A 17,984-nucleotide genomic window follows, 5' to 3' on the forward strand; every position below is an offset into this window, starting at 1 on the left:
CAGCTGCACTCGATTGGTCGAGCCTGAGCCAGCATGGCGGCGCCCGTGTAAACAAGTCCGTACCGCGAAGGCGACGGCGGCGCTGCTCGCGGGGATCAGAAGTCACCATGCTGAGAGTGGCGTGGAGAACGCTGAGTTCGATCCGGACCCAGGCAGTGACCTGGGCCCCAGTCCTTGGGCTGCCAGGTGGAGGGTGCTCCCGGCTTCCCTCCGACCACTGGGGCCTTCGTGCATCTCCTCGCGGTGAGCTTTGAAACTGGACGGCGGAAGTAGGGAAAGGGTTCGGGGGAGATGGAAGATACAAAAAGACGAGGATAGAGAACAAGTGCCGCGGCAGGATAAAGGAGAAAGAAAGCGGCAAGGGTAGGGAAGAAGTGAGACCATGTTGGGAGAGGCATGGGGCAGCGGGTGCGTTAGAAATGGGGCGGTGGTTAGACTCATGTGCGAAGACCATGGAGGAAGATCCATGGAAAGGAATCGAGGCTGGACTATTTAAAGAGATGGCCTCAGCTCGCTCTCTTTTGCGTAGGTCTCAGTCTCCCGGCCGCCCGCGGATATGCCATCCAGAAACCGGGTAAGATCTCTTAGGTGAGACTTCAGACGGAAGAAACCACGTGAAGGGCTTGGGCTGGCCAAGGGGACAGAGGCATTTAGTTAGAGCCACTAGATGGGTTGGGCCAAAGATCTTGAGCAGAAGACCCCCACGTCCACCTTATCACAAAGCTGTAGCCTGAAGCGGGGCGAGGAGAGGTGGAGCTCGGGAGAAGGAACCTTTGGACATTGTATGAGTAAAGAGCTACCCAGATGGAGCCTTCCCAGGCCTACCGAATACATAGCACTTTATGTCTGCCCTGCTGAGGTGGAGGGTTAGATTTCCTCTTTCAAGGCATTCTGCATAATGGTAAAGATCTCTCTTACTAGGTAAATGATGTTGGGCAAGTTACTTACTCTCCCCAAGTCTCATTCTAAAATAAGTTTAAGAGTGTCTATTTGGCAGGATTGTTGTTGAGTCGATGATAACACATGAAAGCATCCTTAGCACTTTGTGCAATAAACTGTAGTACATATTAGTATTTATTGCTATAAATGTCACTTGTATAATGGCAGAGTAAGTCTGACTAGAGAGGCAAGTTGATCTCCCCCAGATCTCTCCCTCACCTCCAAGGGAAGACAGGAATGCACATACCAAGAATGAGGGTTTCTTGTGGTTTGTAGCTGGAGCTTACATTTCAGGTGTCCTAAAGCTAAGGATTCCTCTTCATCCCCCTTATTTCATCCATGCAGTCAGCCAGCAAGTGTTTGTTGAATGCCTGTTCTGTGCTGGGCTATGGGTCAGACTGGGGGATTCAAAGGGAGTCAAATTCACTCCACCCAAAGGAGGAACCATCCTATTGGGGATGACAACTGTAGAGCCAAACAAGCGTGTGAGAAGTGAAGGCACAGTACAGGGTCTTGGAAGTGCCATCTACTCCCATAGTGAAATTTCAAAGCAGGTACCCAGGGAATTGCAGGGAGAAACTAAGCCCAGAGATAGTCCAGTGCCTTGCTTGAGACCCTGGATGTCTCTAACAGAGTTGGTAAGAAGAACCAAGTCAGAGAATGGGCAGTGAAAGTTGATGCTGGGTGTTTTCCATCCCTCCACTTGACAGTCCGGCCTAGCCAAGAAGATGACCCACCCCCTTCCACGCTGCTCAAAGATTACCAGAACATCCCTGGAATTGAGAAGTAAGCAGGAAGAAATCTCTTTGCTGAGCAGGGGACCATGGGAGGATTGGCAAGGAAAGGGGGAAAAACAGTGACTTTGAGGCCTGGCCTGCTGTTTCTGAAGCTTAAATATAGAGTGGGGCAGAGAACTATAGAAGCCCGGGAGTGGTGAAGGTGAGTGGGGTGGGACAGATGGAGTTTATGGGGATCAACTGCTTGCTTTTTTTGTGCTCTGGGTGAATACCTTATACTTTTAGATGCCAAGGGGGCAACATGCCTCACGAGCCTTTGTAGAAATCCCTCATCTCTCTTGATTCTCACAAAAGCTCCATGAGGGAAGGAAGTGTCCCCATTTTATGGATAATCAAGCTGCCCAATGTCATCCTAAGGGGCAGAGCTGGGCTAAATGACATCCCAGGCTAAATGACACCAAAGCCAGGATCCTTCTGCTCAGACCCTGTCTTGCGTGTCAGTAGCTAGGCAGTCCCTCTAGTCCCTCCCACTGTGCTATGTGACTTGAGAAACAATGATTATAGAATTGAAGTGTCTCAGGAAAGATTGAACCATATTCCAACTAAAATGGAAATCCTCCCTTTGCCCCCCCCCCATGACAAGCCTGGAACACTTAAGCTGACAGCTTCAGTTTTCCATAGTTATCACATCATTCCATGTGCTCAGCCCAGCAAATTAGATCTGCTCTGACTGTTAATCCCTGAGAAATAGCTCCTAACTTCCAGAGAGACTCATTTGTTTTTAAAAAAGAAATTTTCAGTCATCCTTGCTTTTCAAACTAAACTAAAAGAGCATTGTTTCCCTTTTCCCTTCTACCCCTACATCTGTCTCTCATTGCTGTGGTTTTTCCACAGGGTTGATGATGTTGTGAAAAGACTCTTGTCTTTGGAAATGGCTAACCAGGTGAGTGGCCTGTGCCAAATCTTGGCCTCAATACCCCTAGATTGAGCATCTCAAGGGCAGGGAGAGTCTTGTTTCCCCTTTGTACAACTAGCACCTGATGAACAGTAGGCACTCAATGAAGAGCTAATGCCTGAATGAATGAGCATGCTTTGGGGACATTCATCCAATAAGCCATTTCTCCCATCAGTAGTATTGGCCTGGGGCTCACTTAAATGTAAATAGCCATGTGGTTTGCCAGAGTCCATTCCCTAGTAGCAGCCTGAGGTCAAGCCCTGAGCCTTATGGCCTAGTTGCAATGACTGTAGCCATGGTCTTGGAGGTATGAAGGCTAATCCTTACGGCGTGGCAGACTTCACAGATTCTCTCTCTCTATCTTTAACAGAAGGAGAAGCTAAAAGTCAAGCAAGAGCAGTTGATGAACAAGGTCATGGCAAACCCTGAGGACACCAGCGCTCTGGAGGCTCGAAGTTGGTTAGGGGGCCTTCGGGGAGTGGGGGTGCAAGGAAGTCTGCTAGCTAGTACTTGATCCAGAGCCCTTGTCTGCAGGTACACTAGGGATTACATGTGACTTGTTAAAGGGAGAGACAGGAAGGATCAAAAGAAATGAAAATTGGACTGTATATCTTGAGCTATGTGATACTGGAGTCAGTGCCTAGGACCTGCCTCATACCTCTGTGAGCTCAGGCATAGTTCTTCTGGAACCAAAGCTCGTCTCTCTGTCTCTCTCCACTCTGCAGCTTTGGTGGTATAAAGGGACCATGTGGTCAGAGCCAGGGTTCTCACTGCACTGTCTTCAGTGCTCCCAAAACTCGATGTGTGTATAGGAAGGGCCTACTATAGTTACAGCCTCTCCTTGGGGCCACCTTTTGTTCTTTTCTCCATACTTGCAATATAGGCAGGAATCAAACAGTAGCATATATGAAGGAAGGATATTCTGGAGCATTAGGACATGAGTGGGAGTTGATAATTCTGAAAACTCATTAGTGAAAACACAGATAATAGTGGCAGCTGGAAGGGGAGAGGCAAGGAGCAGACCTTTGACAGTTTGGGAATCTCGTTACATTGGCTAGGACCCCCAGTGCAATGCAGAATCATTACCCATGATAGCATGCATCCTAGACTAATTCCTGAATTTAATAGAAATGCTCTAAAGTTTTACCATTAAGAATGCTATTTGCTATGGTTTGGGGATGATACCTTTGTAAGATTAAGGAGCTTCCCTCCCTTAGGCTTTTCTTTCTGAAGGGAAGATAATCCAAAGTCTTTTGAAATCTTGAAATTCAGAGTGCTTCAGGAATTATAGAGAGCTGTACAAGAGCCTTGGCGATGGTTATTCTTTGAGGTCTTAAAACATAACCCAGGCCTGAGCCCTTCCTTCCTCTGTGCCTGGCTCTCATCCTCTGTGGTTTGTGGTTTCAGTTGTTGCCCTGACTGTCAAGATCCGCAATTATGAAGAACACATGCAGAAACATCGAAAGGTAAACCTTGAGCATCGCTCACAGCTAAACACCAGCAGCTTGGGCAGAGGGGTATGAGAAGTGAAAGGCTCTGGGTCCAGAGAGGCAGCTTGAGAAGCCAAGTGGCTACAACACCAGAGTGCCCACCCCTCAGCTAAAGTGAGAAAAACATTTCCCTCCTGCCTCCAACAAAGAAATGGAAGCCTTCCAGGGCCATAATCAATGTCACCAATGTCAAGAATACAAACTTTAGAGCATGGTCACAGTGTCTTGGCACATAGCGGATTCTCAGTAAATATTTATTGAATGCATGGATGAGGTCAGATTAAGCTTGGTTCAAACTTTCACTTAACTATCTGTGTGACTCCAGAGAAGTTACTTTATATGCCTCAGTTCTCCTCTCTGTGAAATAGGGATCATAATAGTACCTGCTGACAGGATTACAAGGACTATATGGAAATAATATCATATAATAATGTCAACCGTAATTTAAAAAATAAAATAATAATAGTAGCAGCCAATATGATGCATACAAAGTATTTAGGCCTCTTACTAAATATTTTACATGCATTAGCTCATTTAATCTTTATACCCATCTTTCTATCCCATTTTGGAGTGGAATAATCTAGGCATGGAGTAGTTAAGTTATTCCTCAAGGCACAGCAGTAGGAATCGATGCGCTAGGACTTCAAATAGGAGATCTCGTTCCAGGGCCCATATTCTTAACCATTATGTCGTATCTCAGCACAGTGTTGGGCACAGAGCTCCTATAATTAGGCAATGGCTGGTATTTTTAATAAACACACAGTTGCGAATACAGAGTGGTCTAGCTCCAGCCTGTATTTCCTGGAGCTGGTTGAGCCTGTTCCTTGGAGATCAGAGTTTTGTTCATTTGAAGTGTGGAACACCAGCTGCATTGAAGAGGTCCCTTACAGAGCAGCACTTGGCTGCAGATAGGAATCTCTAGGAAGGGCAAAAGGCTTTCCCTCCTCTCCACCCCAGTTGACAGTTTGCTGAGCTGTGGAGAGGCTGAGTGGGTGGTGCAGGGGAAAGAGCATGAGATTTGGAGTGAAACCAGTAAACCTGTATTCAAGACCTGATAACATCATTGAGCCTTTATTTTCCCATCTATAAAATGGGAATAACAATGGCAATACCTACCCCAGTTGCACTAATATTTGCATAAGATTGTTGGGAGGTTTCAATGAAATGGTAAAATGACCATCCATTATTACTGTGAAGTGGCATGCCATTTTCTTGTATTAAAAAGAATACCAACTCACTTTACAGGACAAAACCCACAAGCGCTATCTGCTGATGAGCATTGACCGGAGGAAAAAGATGCTCAAAAACCTCCGTAAGACCAACTATAATGTCTTTGAGAAGACATGCAAGGAGCTGGGGATTGAGTACACCTTTCCTCCTCTGTACCACCGAAAAGCCCACCGCCGCTGGGTGACCAAGAAGGCTCTGTGCATTCAGGTATGAGTCCAAATTGCTGCTTTGGTTGGCCCTGCTCTGGGACTGTGGTGGAAAGAGCAGAAGGGAGGGGTTGAATGTTTCTGAGGGAGGTGTGGAACTGGCCCCAAGGCCTTGCAGTGGCTCACAAACCACCAACTCATGGAGAAAAGCTGGGCTGACCAGCTGGGGAAGTCAGTTCCCACCCCAGCTGCTCCCAGTCAGAGGTTTTGCATAGAATTACAAAGTCTTCCTGCTTCCTCCATCTCCAGGTTTTCCAGGAGGCTCAAAAGCTGAAGAAGCAAAAAAGGGCCTTAAAAGCTGCAGCAGCGGCCAAGAAACAAGGCCAGACGAACCCACAGAGCCCTTCCAAAGCCGGGCCAGAGGCAATCAAGAAAAACCAATAAATTTTGTTAAAGTTATGTGTTTCTGCCTTGAAGAGTAATAGGGAAGGTGGGGCTCTTTATGGCCTGAGGAGGAGGAGGAATTCATTCTTTCATTCAGCTCTGGGATCTCAGGGTTGTCTGAGGCAGAGACCCTGCCCTCACACCCTGCCTGACCACAGACGCAGGTGCCCGAGACACTCTCATAACACACCTCACATACACTCACACAAACAACTCCCTGTCATCCAGGTGGCATTTCAGTGGAGGCAGACTGAGCACAGCAGCACAGGTAGTAGTGTAGCTGGCTGGCTGCTGGGTAAGAATGCAGGGGAGTATAGGAGATGGTGGAGATGTCTCTAAAAAGGTAGTTGGAGACAGAGTGGAGTGCCCTGAATGCCATGCCAGGGTGATCTGTCAAAGAGATGTGTCATATTAAAAGTGCTATCTTCTGCAATTTAGCCTAGCAAAGGAAAGAGCTGTAATATGGAAGAACACAGTAGTATAGAGAAAGAAAGATAAATATAAGAAAGATTTTGGAGGAAAAACTAGAATTTGGTGACCGATAATAGGACTCAGGAAGATAGAGCTGAGACCAGGATCAGCTTTGAAGTCTGAGTGGTTAAAGGAAAAGATGATTGGTAGGTTTTAGAAATACTGAAATTTACAGAAATGGATGCTCATCAACATATACATGTTCAGCAAGGGACGGGAAGGTGATCCTGGAGCTCAAGATGGGGGTGAAGTATGGGTTCATTGCCCTCAAAGCAGAGAAATGGATGGGAGGCCTGCTTAGCAGGAAAGAGGGAACTTGGGAGAATCCCCAGCATGCATTCTCCAGGAGCGAGACAGACAAAAACACGCCTGTTTGCTTTCGAAATCAGGTGGGGCTTCACTCCAAGTAGCTTTTTGGAAGGAAATGCAAATAATTCAAGGACTTCTGGTCTGGTCCTTACCCCACCTAAAGGAAAAATCAGTTACCATTTTATTAGGGCTTTCATAGCACTTTTCATGATCTCATTGATTCCTCTCTGCAACCCTATGACGTGAGTGTTCCAACTTATGTGTGAGGAAATCCAGCTTCAAAACACCTGCCCAAAGTCACACAGCTAGGAAATAACAGAGCCGCGACTCAAACCAAGATCCACCTGCTAAAATACTGCTCTGGTTTTGCTTGAGTTTTCCTCGTTCTTGGGCTCCTGCGTAGGTGGCCAGGCAGGATGAGGATGGTCACACGAACACAGCTGAGCCGAGCTCGGTGCCCCCCGCCCCGCCCCGCCCCGCCCGCCCCGCCCTGCCCTGCCCTGCCCGAGCCTTTCCGCAGAGCTTCAGAAAGTCAAATTACGCCCATGGGGCACTCCGCCCAATAAGCGTCCACCTCTAGGCGCCCCCCAACAAACAGTCTGCTGATTGGGTTCTTTGGCCGTCTGCTGTGTTGCCCTAGCAACCGGGCTGGGAGGACGCAGTGGTTAGGCCTCCAGGCCTCTCTCTGTCTACCCAGCCTTGGGGCTCTTGGCCAGCACTACTCACTTTCGGCACCATGTCGGTGCGAACGCTACCGCTACTCTTCTTGAACTTGGGCGGGGAGATGCTTTACATCCTGGACCAGCGGCTGCGGGCCCAGAACATCCCGGGAGACAAGGCCCGCAGAGGTGAGAGGCGCCCGGCTCGCGGAGCCAGCCCCACGCCCCGCAGCCCGATCCTTCACCGAGCACCCACAGCCAGACCCACGCCCCGCAGCCCAGCCTCCTCACCCCTCCCTAGCTCCCCCAGCCAGGCCTTTTTACAGACTGATCAACACCCCTGCCCCCTGCACTCTTATAGCCAGGGACCTTTCTCACAGTGCCACAGCCCATCCAGTGAGGGCTGCTCAGGAGGCAAATTCCCAAAATGTTCTTTTCACAGCAGAAGGATTTAATATCTCCATTGAATATTATTAGGGTACCTCACATCTCCCCCCCAATTTCCTCATCCCCTCAACTTGTAGAGGTGATTTCCTAATCTCTCTTGATAGCCAGTCCCTCCCAAATGTAGGAATCCCAGCTGCCCACCACCTGGTGACATACCCTCTGCTAGTCCAAGCATCTTTTTCCCCCAGGGAACAGATTTTGATTCTCCATTCCTCTGTGTAGTATCCTTCATAAACTGGAAGCCAGTCTTGCTCATTTCAAAAGCTATTTCTAGAAAGGTGGGGTCCTGAAATAACATAGATAAATAAGAAAACATAAGAAAGCTATAATTCTTTACTTTCACAATTGTTGGAAGAGAGTGAAATTGTGAAAATAATTATACAGAGTTTAGAGTTTCTAAACTGTAAAATCTGTCTCCCGTATACACCACAACTAATCCCCCAGAGAAATGATCACCTAGAACTCTGCCACCCTTTTTCTCTCCCTCTTATTCCCCTCTCAACCAACAACTGCTTTCACCATATTCCCAGGAATTAAAAATGAAGGAAATATTATATTTCAAGGTAGAGGAGGAAAAGTTGATGTAAAGGTAACTGACATGGCCACTGATTGAAACATTTATTCTCTCCAACAGTTTCTGTATGGCTCAATGTTAATCATACATATTTAGATATGCACTATTGTGTCTGAGCAATTGAGTCCAAGTCCATGCATAAAGAGATAAAAAGAACTCCCTATAGCATACCCCCTCCATTCATTCTGTACACTGCTGCCAGTGAGCTTTCTAAAATGCAAATCTGTTCATACTCCACTGCTGTCTGGAGACCAAGTCCTTGGCAAGACATTCTAGGGCCCTTCCTGATCTGATCTCTGTCCACCTCTGCAGTCCCATGTGCCACCATTGCCTGCCTCCTACTTTGTATCTTAATACCTAACTGCTTATATGTCTCCATTTAAAGCATGTTTATTCCTGTTTCCATGGTAGTAATCCCCATTACTACCCCAAACCTCTCATTTCCATGCTAGAACTTCTCTTTCTTCCTACATTATTCAGCTTAAGATTCATTTCTGTCAGGATGCCTCCTTACATGGGGAAAGGGCCTGCACATGCTCCCATAGCACCCTATGCATGCCTCTTTGCCTTATCACTGACCATATTACCCTGAAATGGTCTGTGTGTCTCTTCCACGTGATTATCTTATTCATCTTTGTACTCCAGCACCTAGCATAATGCCTAGACCAGAATAAATTGATGCTCAGTAAATATTTGTTGAACTGATGATCTAAATTGGCTGTTTTATGACATTGCTATTTCTTTCTCAAGAAGGTTCTGTTTTCCTTGGCACCTATGTTATTTGATTCCATTTGGGCTAATGGCACCAGTGAGCAGACAGGTAGTTCTTGGACTGGTAGTCTGCATCTTGGAAGGCAGTGTAAATTGGTAATTAAGAGTGTCCTCTCTGGAGTCATACAGATATGGATCCCATTTCCCGCTTTGCCATTTAACTAGTTGTATGACCTTAGAATGTAATCTCTATAAGCCTGTTTCTTTTTCCGTAAAATGGGAGTAATAGCATATACCTTACAGCAAAGTTGTAATGATTGAATTAGATAATGTATGTATTTAACATGTTTAGCACAATAAATGGGTGTTGTCTTTCAAGAGAAGGTCTGGGTAAGACCCTGTGAATACTAGGAGACTGGCTTCCTTTGTCTTCAGGAACTTCCTTTGTATTCCTGGGTTTGCTAGATACAGCTTAAGGGAATTTCAGCCATCTTTGGTAATTCACATTCATGCACTCATTACTTCCATAGTTTGGGTCAGTGTCAGAGGTCATGTAAGATGCTTGGTGGAACCTGATCCAGCCCTTCCGCGCATTCACTAGTGATAGGGCTTTTGATTAGTCTGGTCCAGTAACTGATTGTAAAAGTGGGGGACATATCTTCTTAATGACAACAACAAACATTTATTAAGCACTTACCATGTACCAAGGACTTCCCTGAACACCTTAATCCCCACAACTATACTATCATGTAGGTTAATATTACTATCCCCATTATACAGATGGGAAAACTAAGGCTAATTTGTCCAGGGTTATATAGCTGGTAAGAGAAGGAGAAAAGAATCTGAACCCAGGTCATCAGGCTCCAGAGCTCATACTCTTAAGCAATATGTCCTTAACTGCTACACTATACTTTCATACCTGGGGGTGACTGTCAGAATCTTTGGGTGCATGGGAGGGGGAGAAGTTGGAAGGTCAGAAGGAAAAGGAAAGGTTTGGGAAAATATTCAATATACCCAATGATTTTATAAAAGAAAGTACCGCAGTTGACTGATGGGAGCTTGTAGAAGTCAGAGTGAGAAAGCAGGGTAGAGAATGTGGGATTCAAAGTTGAGAAACACTCATCTATCTCACTGTTTGGAGTTGGTGTAGCTGCAAGAACATGAGCCACTGGGACAAATGCCTGTGCACCGAGGCCTATCAAACACCAGACACAGTAAACTAGTCTTCTTTGAAGCATTGAATAGAAACCATATTTCTTCTAGATGTTTTCATTATCTTACACAACTAATTGGTCTCCTGGAGGCCATCCTGTTCCCACAAGGCCAGTACAAATAGTGTAGTTTTTCCCCACAATACAGCCTCTAGTTTAGCATTCAACAGAAAGGAAGTGCCCTATGGGGCAACTTTCGAATGTTGCATATTGAATGTTGTCCCACATTTTAAGCAATAGTGAAAATAATAAAAGCTACCTTTACCTCACTCCCATCCTCTTAAAAATGCTCATAAATAAGACCTTATTATATTTCGTTTGCAGTCCTCATTTTACAGAAGGGGAAACTGAGGCATAGAGCCATTCAGTGATTTTCTTTTCCAAGCCATGACATGTAGTACTGAGCAACCAAATGGTGGTGAGGTTCTGTTTTTATTTTTCTAGTTCCACTTCAACAGGCAGCTCTAGATAGCCTTGTGCCTGCCTCCCACTCAAAATGTAGCTAAAGTGGAATTGTCACAAACAAGTCATCTAGAGAAATAGTAGAAAAACAAGGCATCGGTTACCTTCCCCTGGATCCTTAAGTGGAAAGGGGCCAGGAGCACAAGACACTGCAGAGACCTCTGCTGGAGCCAAGCGTCATTGCCCACGGGAGTGCCTCATACCCCCGGGGCATGCATTTGCCAGCTCCATTTTTGTCAGCAGCCAGTAGTCACTGTCTTGTAGAGCAGCTATGCCCCTTGCAGCACCACGGTTCCCAAACACACCTTCAGGTGGGTCCAGCTCCACCTTTCTGAATTCCCATAAGCCTATCAGGCAAAACCGCCTGTAAAATAAATGCCACAACAAGATAGATGTGGACATTATGCTAAAGAAGCCACTATCTGCGTTAAGAAGGCCTGACTCTTGGTGCCGCTTCCCCAGTGTTTTCTCTTCCAAACACCTGTGACTCTTGTGGGAGAAAGATGGTGAGTTTTCCCAGAGGAGTCTGACCTTGCCATGGGAAATCTTTGCAACCAATTAGGACACAGCCCTGGCTGGCTGTGCTTCCACCACTGGTCTCTTAGGGGCTGTTGGTATTGTATATTGAAGACATGTATATGTTTTGATTATAACTGCAGAAATCACCTTCGTAACAATCTAGTGGCAAATGGTTTCCAAAGGAGACCATTAATTACAAAATGTTTTTTAAATGTGGATGTGCATAGAACTCAGATAATCAGTCTGAGAGTGATTTCTCTAGATTGGAATCTCTCCCAAAAATAAGAGGGGATAAAATCATCTTTCATCCTTTATGGGTGGTGTCAATGTCATTCAGTAGAGAAAGTACAACTAGAAGAGAAGCGCTTGGTGTCTGTTATCCATTGCAACCCCACAGCAACCCTATGAGATAGATATAATTATGATCCCCGTTTTACAGATGAAGAAACTGAGGTTAAACAAGTTGCTTGAAGTTATCTAGGTAGTAAATAGTAAAGCCAGGTCTCAACCGATAAAGGGTCTTAATTCTTTCAGATTTCTAGCCAAGTACATTTTTCGTTATTTGGTCTCCTCTCGGCATCTTCCTGACCATCTTTGTCCTCAGGAGCTTTCTTTACAGGCCACCATTCCTCCCCTCTTTTTACCTGGCAGTCACGTAGCTCTGTACTAAGAGTATATCAGCAACAAAGACGTGTTTTCCTTTTAATTTACATTTCAAGTTTTCCCATTAGAGCAGTTCCGTCTGTACTTTAGAAAGAGAAATCTTACATTCATAAAAAATCAGGTTATACAAAAAGAAACTCTCTTCTCTCTGTTCTTGGAATTATTCCTCCTTGTGGAAGTTAGTTATATTCTCATAGCATTAACGAGGATAACTTCTTGAGTCTTTCGCAACAAACCCCAGGGTAGCTAATCCTTCTGAGTTTCCTCTCCTCTAGTCCACTCTCTATAACAGGGGTGCCCAAACCCCGGGCTGCAGACTAGTACCAGTCTGTATCCTGTTAGGAACCAGGCCGCATAGCAGGAGGTGAGCAGCAAGCGAGCAAAGCTTCATCTGTAGTTGCTAGCCGCTCCCCAGCACTAGCATCACTGCCTCAGCTCCACCTCAGCTCATCAGGCATTAGATTCTCATAGGAACACTGGTCCCTGATGCCAGAAAGGTTGGGACTGCTGCATAAGATAGAGCCTCTCTAGGGCTTGTTTTTAGAACTTCTTTATCCATCATCCTTTTAAAAGTTTCACATGGAAGCCAAAGTATTCACACTAGACATTAATGCAAACATGAAAAATAAAATTTCATAGACCAGATAATTGGAATTGGTATTTTTAAAGCCTCTTTGAAAATGATGTTCTTGCTTCATGAACTGGTGTTTTCTTTTTATATGCTTCATGTAGATGAATGGACAGAGGTGGACAGAAAACGAGGTATGCTATCTCTGGGCTGCATGTATTCAGTCTGCATCCACAGGTCCTTTGTCAGTGGGGCTTAAAGTGGGACCACTTTAAACATTTCAAAGTAAAAAAATAGGCATGAGTTTCTCTTTAGCCAAGATATTGGTTATACATTTAAATCTTTTGCTTAAACAAATACAGCATGTAAGATGAAAACCAAGCAGACTTTGCCACAAGGACCGTATTACACATGAGATACGTGTCTCTTTTCATCAGTTCCAAGCTTTGCAGGGACAGCTGGGTCAATAGCTACACTTCTGAGTAGGTTTTCCTATTTGGGAGTCCCTAGAGCAATTCTGTGGTAGTATCGTATAACCAAAGAATTGTGCTTCAACATGAGTGACTTTCCTTGAACCATTCTCCTTAGCACACAAAGATATCTGTTGAGCAACTCAGAAAAATGGGAGCATGTGACTGCATGGCTGCCAGAATTGTGAGCAGAAGGCATGATATCATGCATGCAGTATGGCCCTATCATGCCAAATCTTCGGTTTCCTCTTCACCTACAACTAGCAGCAAACCTGAAAAAGTTTGCCAATTGCTCAAAATAAAATAATAGCCTTTCTCACCTTTAAGTGTCACGAGTCCCTTCCATCATTTGACATTTGAGTGTGGTTTATGCATGTCATTAGCCACCATCCTCAATATTTTAAATGCTCTTACACACCAAGTATGCTGAGGAGATAACATATAATGCTGAAGAGCCTAGGCATTAGAATCAAACATCTCCATTCTAATTTCAACTCCACCACTGCGTGACCTTGGACTTTAAGCTCTCTGAGACTCAGTTTTCCTCCTTGATAGAATAAGGATAATAATTCAGAGTTGCCTTAGGTATATAAATGAGATAAAGATCTAAGCCCAGTGCCTGGAACATAGTAAGGATTGGAAACATGGTAACCATAGTAGCAGCTTCTCTCTTTTACCCTTGATTCCAGATTGCATGTTCCCATGAACAATTAAATCTACAACAGAGGTTTGGTAAAGACTCAGTTGCTTTCATCTAGAGCCAGGCTCAAAGAAAAGCCCAGTCGAAGTTTCTGATACACTTTTATTATATTTCACAACCATCTTTTGCCACTTCTCTTGAGCAATTTTTGGCCCACCTCTTGACACATGGCAGAATGTCAGGTGAGATGTGTGGATTTTGAAGGCTCTTTGTATATGTAATTGAATCACTGGAATTTATTTTACCTTAAGCATTCAAAAACAATGAGCAGAAACTAACTTCGTATTCTGAACTCAGGACTAGAAGTCTCACATGTTAAGAACTCAGTTAACTAGCCCTTCTGATGCACCTGTGAAAAACCACTTTGCTCCCTGAACTAAGGCTCTTCCTGATGAAATCTGGCTCCTAGTACATTCCTGCCTCATGAAACTGCAGAGCTCATGTGAGTGCCAAAAACTAACAGCGAGACAGACTAACACATGTGGTTAAAACGATTTCTCAGGTTTAACTTAAATACAACCTGGGCTGCTTCTCCAGGACAAGGACAACATTTACTTCCTCTTTGTTCTCTGGTGTTTATCTCGGTGTTTGGTACAAAGTGGGCTCGCCTCAACCAGGTGCCAGGCAAAGCACGTTGTGAAATGTAGACATGTTAATCTGTGCCCCCATATTCTTTCCAAAGAATTAAATGAGAGTACTGGGGCCCAACCGTAGAACTGCCATTTCCCCCTTGGGGGCATTTGTGGTCGCTGCTCTGCCCACAGGGACGGGGCCTGCAGGTGTACTTTCTCGAAGTTCTTGTGTAAAGAGCCATGGTAATATATAGCTTATTCAGTTCCCAGAGGGAAAGGCTTCATTTTGCTTTTTACTTTGCCAGAGCAGCTAACAATCTCTTTGCAATTTTCTTTCTTTTAGAACTGATTTATTCTAGATTCTGCTAAAGGCTAAAAGACCCAAGATTAATGTATCAGAGCTGATATGATTCTTTAACTTGAATTATTCCTCTTTGGCACTCTTCCCTGGCCTACATAAATCCATGATAAATTCAAATTCTCTCTGTTGAGGACAAATGTGTGGCTTTTCACTTGTGCCTATATTCTTGCAAATTCTGCATTTTATATAGGCTGCAGTAAGAACATCTATTGCAGGTACTTGCTTGTTTAGATTAAAGGCAAAAGGCCATGCATGAGGCATACTCGGAAGAGTTATGGCTCCAAGCTGACCACACCGGGGACGTGTTAGTGCATATTAAGGGCAAGCTGCAATGGGTTGAAATTGTGAGATGTGAGTGCTACTCTGCGTTAGTAATGGATTTGGTTTTTCCTCACTAATAGAATGGCGTCTAGAATTAAATCCAAAGGTCAAGTGCGAGTTCAACACTTCTGTAAGGAGTCGTGGTCATTTCTTTTGTGTCAAGTTGCGGGGTGGGGGAAGCCCTTTCCCGCCTCTCCTCAATCCGTAGCCCTTCCATTTAAGATTTAAATAACAACCAGCCCTCAGCTCCTCCCGCCCCCCAAAAATGCTCTTTGAGATGCTTTAAAATGCTGCCCTGAGCCTGCAATACTTCTATCAGGTACCTAAATGTAGAGAGAGTGCATGAAGTCATGACCTCAGTGCTCTACCTTGCCTTCAGTCTCTACGAGACACTGCCAGAGCCAATCACCTGGCTTGTCCTTTGTGCAGCAAAAGAAAGAGGCATTTGTATATTTCAGTAATAATCACTCATGTTTAGTAATTAATTTTGTATAATTATTTTAAGTAACCAGTTTTCCTTCAGATTTTAATTACTATGAATGTATATTCTCAGCATCCATATATGCTCACCTGTAGGTCAGAGTATATCGGTATTATTAAGAATAATCTGTGTTTAACCATACTTGTTCCTATTTAATGTTCCAGAGGGTTTTCCTTGCCTTCAACTAATGATATTCGATTAGCAAAAAATACCTAAATGAATGAGTGAATGAAGAACTAGAATTTTAGACACTTTGGTTTACACACACATTGAGACCTTTAATTCTCACCAGATGGAAACTTTCTATTTAAACAACAGTATGAGACATAGCACTACAGTGTAATATCAATATTATTGCTCAAATATAAAAAGTAAGGCATTTTAAAATGGTATTACTCTCAAGTACACGTCTTGTAGAAACTTTAGAAATGTTTTCATCTCTAACCAGTGAGTAGATTTGTCTATTTTCATAAACTGTTTTGCTAAAAAAAAGCCAAGCACCATTATTGGTCCCATTTTTATAAAATTTAATTTTAAGTAAAAATGTTATAGATTTGCTAAACAAAACAAAAAAAAGAGTGATGTTACTTATTATTTTAAGGATGAGACATAATCTAAAATGCATATAGGAATGTTGTTTAACGAAAGAAGCAACATTTCCCCTATCATCAAGTGCGATAATGTCTGTAAAAGTGGTTTGTAACCTCTAAAGCACAACATTTGTACATTTGTCACATTTAGGTTTGCCCTGACGTAGTCTCATAAAGCACTCCTGACTCCGCTCTCCATTGGAACGCCCATGTGATTTTCTCCCCAGGGCAGAGATCTCACCATGTACATCAGCATCCCCCACTCTGCATGGGCCCAGCTCCTCCATCCCAATTGTACACAGAGAGCATTTCCAGAATAAAGTTTCCTCCAGGACCTTGCTCAGCTATATCCTCTCCTGTCTCTACAGTTCTGAATGACATCATCTCAACCATGTTCAATCGAAAGTTTATGGAAGAACTGTTCAAACCCCAAGAGCTCTACTCCAAGAAGGCCCTGAGGACTGTCTATGACCGCCTGGCTCATGCCTCCATTATGAGACTGAACCAGGCCAGCATGGATAAGGTGAGCAGACGTCTGCCTCTATCCCCCGGTTGCATTTCTTGTACCTTTTGTGGATGATCATAGCCTGGAATCAAATGAGATGTTATATGCAATGGTGCCTTGCAAAAAAAAAAAAAGGCACTTATAACTATTAGCTGTTGAGTTTTAGAGTTGGGAAGGACCTCAGAAGTCATCTGCGCCAACCCCTTATTATTTATGTCATTCCACCTGCCCAAAGACAGCGCTGGTCTTCACACTCATATTTATGAGCACCTTGATCCAACCCTAAAATCTTGAATTCTGCTTCATTCTTAACAAATCTCAGCTCTGAAAACCAGGCATTTTTTTTTTAAAGCAAATTCAAAACTACTCAGTCTTTACTTAAAACATGAACGTATCTCTCTCTTTGGGAAACAGATTATTAGAACACTCTGGTTTTCAAATAATAATCCCAAGTAAAATGCAGAGAATAGACAAATCTCCTATTCGGAAGAATTTTAAGTAATTTTATAGATACTCTGCCCTCAAGAAAGGAAAACGTACCTTCCCCACTCTTTATGTGTGGGCTGCGCTTAATAACTTCCTTCCAAAGAAGGCAGTACAGAAAGGAAGGGAAAAACAGTTAATGTTACAATGCAGAAACTGACAGACACCACCTCAACCAGGTGATCAAGGTCAACAGCAACAGTGATAAGTCATGTTCCCTGACACGGTATGATGAAGGTAGCACTTTACCTCTGTGATTTTCCTCCCAAAAACCCACACCCCTAGTCTAATCATGAGAAAAACATCTAATACCACTTGGAGGTAACGTTATAAAATACCTAACCTGTACTCAAAACCATCAAAGTCACCAAAAACAAGGAAAGTCAGGTAAACTGTCAAACTGTCACAGTCAAGAGGAGCTGAGGAGACATAATGACTAAATGTAATGTGGGATCCTAGAACAGAAATAGGACAGTAGGAGAAAACAAACGAAATCTGAATAAAATGTGGCCTTGTTAATTTTTAAAAATTATAAAGTATTTTCTTTTCAAGTTCCTCCATTATGTGAATTTTTTTAAATCATAAGGACTGACATGCAAGGTGCTAGGCATGCAAAATCAATGCTCACTCCTTGCTGGTACCTGGAAACCTCAGGGAGACAGACTGTCTTTAACTGTGCCCTCCTACCTCCAGCCACTTAACTTTGGAAAGTTCCTTTATCTCCCTGAGCTTCTATTTTCTCATCTATAAAATGGGGATAACAAGAACTGCTTCATCAGTTCTGGGAGAGTTAAGCAATAAACATACATATAATCACACACCTAGGCCTGGCACATAGTAGATGTTCAATTAAATGTTCATTATCTTTTCTGCCCTGCTTGCTGTGCTCCTTCTTTAAGAAGGTTTAGTTTCCCATAGGGAAAGGACACAGAATTTGAGATCAAAAACCCAGGATTCAAGTCTTAG

The 17,984-nt window shown here is 43.9% G+C and overlaps 2 protein-coding genes and 1 long non-coding RNA gene across 3 annotated transcripts in view; 2 read left to right on the forward strand and 1 right to left on the reverse strand.

Moving 5' to 3' along the window:
- MRPS15 (mitochondrial ribosomal protein S15) lies at positions 1–5,956 on the forward strand. Its single transcript, XM_039851079.1, has 8 exons — positions 1–243; positions 530–574; positions 1,650–1,725; positions 2,571–2,619; positions 3,002–3,086; positions 4,039–4,097; positions 5,367–5,558; positions 5,807–5,956. Exons 1-8 carry the CDS (start codon positions 108–110, stop codon positions 5,939–5,941), a joined length of 777 nt encoding a protein of 258 aa, XP_039707013.1. The 5' UTR covers positions 1–107; the 3' UTR covers positions 5,942–5,956.
- LOC120593306 (uncharacterized) lies at positions 5,165–8,322 on the reverse strand. Its single transcript, XR_005650341.1, has 2 exons — positions 7,984–8,322; positions 5,165–6,878 (listed from the first exon to the last, which is right to left on the reverse strand). It is a non-coding gene; the product is annotated as an uncharacterized LOC120593306 (long non-coding RNA).
- Positions 7,382–17,984, forward strand: part of OSCP1 (organic solute carrier partner 1) — a 26,006-nt gene continuing 15,403 nt past the window's right edge. Inside the window, exons 1-2 of the mRNA XM_039851078.1 lie at positions 7,382–7,569; positions 16,399–16,553. Coding sequence (XP_039707012.1) covers positions 7,458–7,569; positions 16,399–16,553 — 267 coding nt within the window. The 5' untranslated portion in view covers positions 7,382–7,457. The remainder of the gene's footprint in view (positions 7,570–16,398; positions 16,554–17,984) is intronic.

Source organism: Pteropus medius, unplaced genomic scaffold (assembly GCF_902729225.1).
Source record: "Pteropus medius unplaced genomic scaffold, Ma_sr-lr_union100, whole genome shotgun sequence".
Taxonomy (NCBI): domain Eukaryota; kingdom Metazoa; phylum Chordata; class Mammalia; order Chiroptera; family Pteropodidae; genus Pteropus; species Pteropus medius.